The sequence below is a fragment of the Talpa occidentalis genome, unplaced genomic scaffold (assembly GCF_014898055.3).
Source record: "Talpa occidentalis isolate TD23 unplaced genomic scaffold, MPIMG_talOcc4v2.1 talOcc4.3, whole genome shotgun sequence".
Lineage (NCBI taxonomy): Eukaryota > Metazoa > Chordata > Mammalia > Eulipotyphla > Talpidae > Talpa > Talpa occidentalis.
In genome coordinates, this window is record NW_023603184.1 from 24,470,400 (window position 1) to 24,475,000 (window position 4,601).

At 39.0% G+C, this 4,601-nt stretch overlaps 1 protein-coding gene across 1 annotated transcript; it reads right to left on the minus strand.

Moving 5' to 3' along the window:
* Nucleotides 1–333: 333 nt before the first annotated feature.
* On the minus strand, nt 334–1,290 carry LOC119254925 (olfactory receptor 10Z1-like). Its single transcript, XM_037521961.1, has one exon. It carries the CDS (start codon nt 1,288–1,290, stop codon nt 334–336), a length of 957 nt encoding a protein of 318 aa, XP_037377858.1.
* Between the last annotated feature and the right edge of the window lie 3,311 nt (nt 1,291–4,601).

Sequence of the window (4,601 nt, forward strand, 5' to 3'; positions counted from 1 at the left end):
CATTCTTTGTTCTCTTCCTTTTGTGGATAATTTTCTTCTTTCCCAAAGGCAATCAAAATTATGAAAACAAAGTGTTCCAAAACATTTTAATATATTTGCAAGATACACTTGTGCACATGCATTCACATGTGTGGGTATGTGCATGCTGTGTATGTATATCTGTGTGACAACATTTTAAAATGTTTCAAAACTGCAGCAGGTTTGTAGTCAGAAAGATGTGAGACTAAGGCCAGCACAGGCAATTAGAAAATATCTTGTTTTGGAAATAAAGTAAAAATTTCATTGGAAGTTTTCTCCAATGCTATCTATAAATGTGCCATACATTTTCAATTATTAGATTCTTTTATTAACTGTCTGAGTGATAAAACTATTTGCTTTGTCCAATACCTTCCTTAGGGAAGTCCGCATTTCTTTGTTCCTAAGACTATACACGATGGGGTTAAGCAAAGGTGTCACTACCGTGTATGTCACAGCCATCAGCATATCTTCACGGAATGAGCTACTGTCTTTAGGCCTCAAATACACAAATCCAGCAAATCCATAGTGTATGGACACTACAGTGAGGTGGGAAGAGCAAGTGGAGAGGGCCTTATATCTCCCCTTTGCAGAAGACATCTTCATGACGACAAACCCAATGAACACATAGGAAATCACAATTAAAATAAAGCTACCTACTAACACAAAGGAAGTGAATACAAAAATAGTCATTTCATGATAGAAATTATAATCACAAGCCAGGGAGACCACAGGAGCAATATCACAGAAGAAGTGCTGGATGATATTGGAGCCACAGAAAGACAAGTCGAATACAGTGATGATGATGCAAATAGAAACCAGGAACCCGACCATCCAAGAGGCCACCATGAGCCGGCAGCAGATCCTGGGCGTCATCCGGGTGGTGTAGTGCAGTGGGCTGTGAATGGCAGTGTAACGGTCATAGGACATGGCCGCCATGGTGAAGCAGTTGTTAGCGCCCAAGCTAAAGAAGAAAAACATCTGCGTGGCGCACTCAGGAAGAGAAATGGTCTTGCTGTCTGACAGTAGGTCCACCAGCTCGCGGGGGATGATTACCATGGTGGTGCATGTCTCTGAAAAGGACAGGCCACAGAGGAAAAAGTACATGGGTGTGTGAAGATTGTGGCTGAGCTTGATGGCCACCATGATGAACACATTGGCAACCAGGATGATTATATGGGAGAATAAAATGACCACAAACAGGAGGACTTGCAGGTCTGGGAAACTGGAAAACCCCCACAGAAGGAATGTGCTGACTGAGGTGTGATTGCTCATCTTCTGCTGTGAGCAACGTTCTCTCAGAGGTGCAGAGGTTTGTGAGGTTAAGACTTTGAGATTGCATGAAGATCCATCTGTTCTGGAATCATCTGTCTGTATCCACGCACCTGGACAAGCTTAAGACCACCTTCATGGAGGAACCTGAGAAAGGGACACTAAAGGCACCTGACTGAAGTCAAGTTCAGACATGATAGTAATGAGACTGATTCTAGTATGAGAGTTTTTGTAAATGACCTATTGAGTGGGACTAAATACCTTCTTGTTTTTTACACCCAAAGTGCTCTTTTTTTTTTTTTTGGTCTCTCTTCCAATTAGGACCTATTTATAAGAGGGAAATAGGAATAAAATTGGTCTGTTTTCACCCACTGTATGAAATTTGATATTTCACATTTTAAAATGTTATTTTTTAGTGCTCTAATTGTAACTTGACATGCAATAGTGCTTAATAAACTATTGATTGAATGCATGCAAAGAGCTAATCATTTTAAAATAATTTATAATGATAATAACACTTAAAAAACTTAGGAAGGTCAGAGAGGAACTTTCACAAAACATTTAAAAAATAACTACCTCAGAGTCTCCCTGTTGGCACAAGGAGTTAAGTCTCTCTCCACAGCCACTGCAGCGTGAGTTCCATCCTCAGCCAGAGAGCTGAACCACATGGTGCAGCACACCTCTCCAGTCTCACCTGCTCCTGTCTAGCTGCTCCCACAGCAGTGTTTTTCAGTAGATCTGTCTGTTCTGTTCCCCACTCTGTCTCCAGTGAATCCTCTCAAACACACAACCCCCACCACCACCACACCTCTGGCCTGCACCCCTCCTCTTATATGCATAAATAAATAAATCTTCAAAAAATTAACTACCACAGATCTTGCATTTCCATTTCTGGGTATTGATCAAAAAAAGGAAAACTACTAGAAATATATGTGCAACTGCATATTTATTGTAGCATTGTTTACAATAGCCAAAAAGGAACAACCTCAGTGTCCATCAAAGGATGAATGGATCAAATATATACACACAAACACACAATGCACTACTTTCAGCCCTAAAAAAGCAGGAAATCCTGCCGTCTACAACAAAATTCATGAACATGAAGCATTATACTGTGTGAGCTAAGTCAGACAGAGAAGGACAATCACTGTATGATCTCACTTGTGGAATCTAAAAAGAATGAAGTTCAAAGACACAGAGAACAAGAGGTGGGGAAAATGGGTGATAGAGTCAGATGTTATCAACTTCAAGTTATAAAGGAAATAAATCTCGTGCAAATAATGTGCAGCATGGTCATTGCAGTTATTAATACTGCAGTATTGTATATTTTAAACTTGAGAGATCTTAAATGTTCTCATTACAAAAAATCTTTGTAACTGTTTTGCTGACAGATGTTATTGGACATTTTATGGCAATCATTTCACAGTATACAAGAATACTGAAGCATCGTGTTGTACAACTGGAACTAATGTCATGTTATATGTCAATTATACTTCCATGGAAAACTCAATGAGTTAAAAATTTGGATGATGCAGGTGTTACAGAAATGGGATAAAGAGGACCCTGTGTAATGGCCCCTATTGTTACTGTGTTACAGAGAGCTAGGAACAAGAGTTAAAAGCTAGATTGGGCCACGATTCAGTGTCTCCTACCTATAGATAAGCCAAACCTTTGGGCTAAAAGCATTCCAAGATGCTGCTCTTCTATGGAGCAACCTGATTCAGAGTCTCCATAGCTAGTTGTGAAATTTCATAGAGATATTTAAACCTCCTCTCTGGTTTCTCTTTCTTGTGAATTCCCTTGCTCTCTTCTTCCAGTTGGGGGCCACACCTCTGTTTCTGGAAGATCTCTTTTTGCAAGGACTTCTTCTGGTAAAAGCTGTCAAGCACCACCAAAATAAAGCTTGCCAAAGAGCAAAACAAAAACCAAGCAAACAAAAAAACCCGTCAAACTTTCTTGCAATGAACACAATTATATTTTCCTCAATCCACCACTATGAAATGGCCTCCAAGGTGTTACTGTGACAATGCTAGACCAAATAAATTAATTTATCACTTTTACTTCCATTGGGTTTCAATCCACAGTAATAACTGGGCTTCAGCTATCGTGTCATTAAAACATGTTATTAAAACATGAATATTGCAAGTTATTTAGAAATACTAAATGAAATTCTTTTCCAGGTCTCTAATATAGTTGACTAGCTTGGAATCAACATGATTTTTAAGGTATGGTTTCACTCTTGAGTGGCATATAAATCATTAGTCTCTATATCAATTTTGCATTTCTAGTAAAATCTCCAGGATATTTTCTAGGAAGTAAAATTGTCATGTTTGCTCTGAAGTACAAACTGAATGGGAAACAAACCACATTTCTCAGATCAATATAGCAAATCATATTTCTACTTAGGTTCTTCATTAAATATCTAATCCTGTAGGAGATAAGGGCAGAAAAGTGATATGAAGACATTCCATAGAATTTTGATTATACTTTCTGTTACCCTATCTTCAGAAGAGAACTTCAGTCATCATAGGCTCAGGAAGAAAAATTATAAAGAAATTAGTGGTGGATAGTGAAGGAGTGTGCAAGAAAAGAAAGAAACACTGATTGGAAATTATTTTGTAGGATTTACAGAGACTAAAGACAAAATGGAGACAATGGAACAAAAAAATATAGAAGGTCCTGTTTTCTGTTTGTACTGCAGTTACGGACAAAGAATTCAAGGTGTGTCGGGCCAGGGAACCAGCAGCTCTTTAACACCTATAACGTGCAGACACCTATTGGGGTTAGAGCTGTTTCATGCCATGTAATAGGACTTTTCACTCTGATTGTACAAATGATGAAAGGAAGGTTCAGTGTGGTAAAGTAGTTGCTAAAGCCATGAGTTCATCCAACATACATTGACTAAAATGTGTGTGATGTGTCAACTATTGAAACACCACATGAAACTAGATACACAGGACCTCTCTGTTGTGAGCCAATGTCTATTTTTGTCCATGGAATTGGGAAAGGTCTTTCTGAGGAAGTGACATACTTAAGTGGAGAATGGAATGGCAGTGAAAACCAACAGGTAAGGATCAGGGGAGACAGCATTACAGGTAGAGTTCACAGTTATTACCCAGACCCTGAGGTGGGGACTCATCTACCAGAGCCATCTTCAGCCAAGACCATTATTGCTTTACTTCTACCACACTTCTTTCCTCTGAAACTTTCCCCTTGCAGTCACCTCTAAGAAGCATTTTCTATTCTCACTGCTTTGATTGTTACTTGTTGTGTGACTCCCTAATCCCTGCCTCTCTGAAAACTGAATTGCCAAT

Excerpts from the sequence above, each read along its gene's own strand:
- LOC119254925 (XM_037521961.1), bottom strand. The coding sequence starts at position 1,290 with ATGAGCAATCACACCTCAGTCAGCACATTCCTTCTGTGGGGGTTTTCC.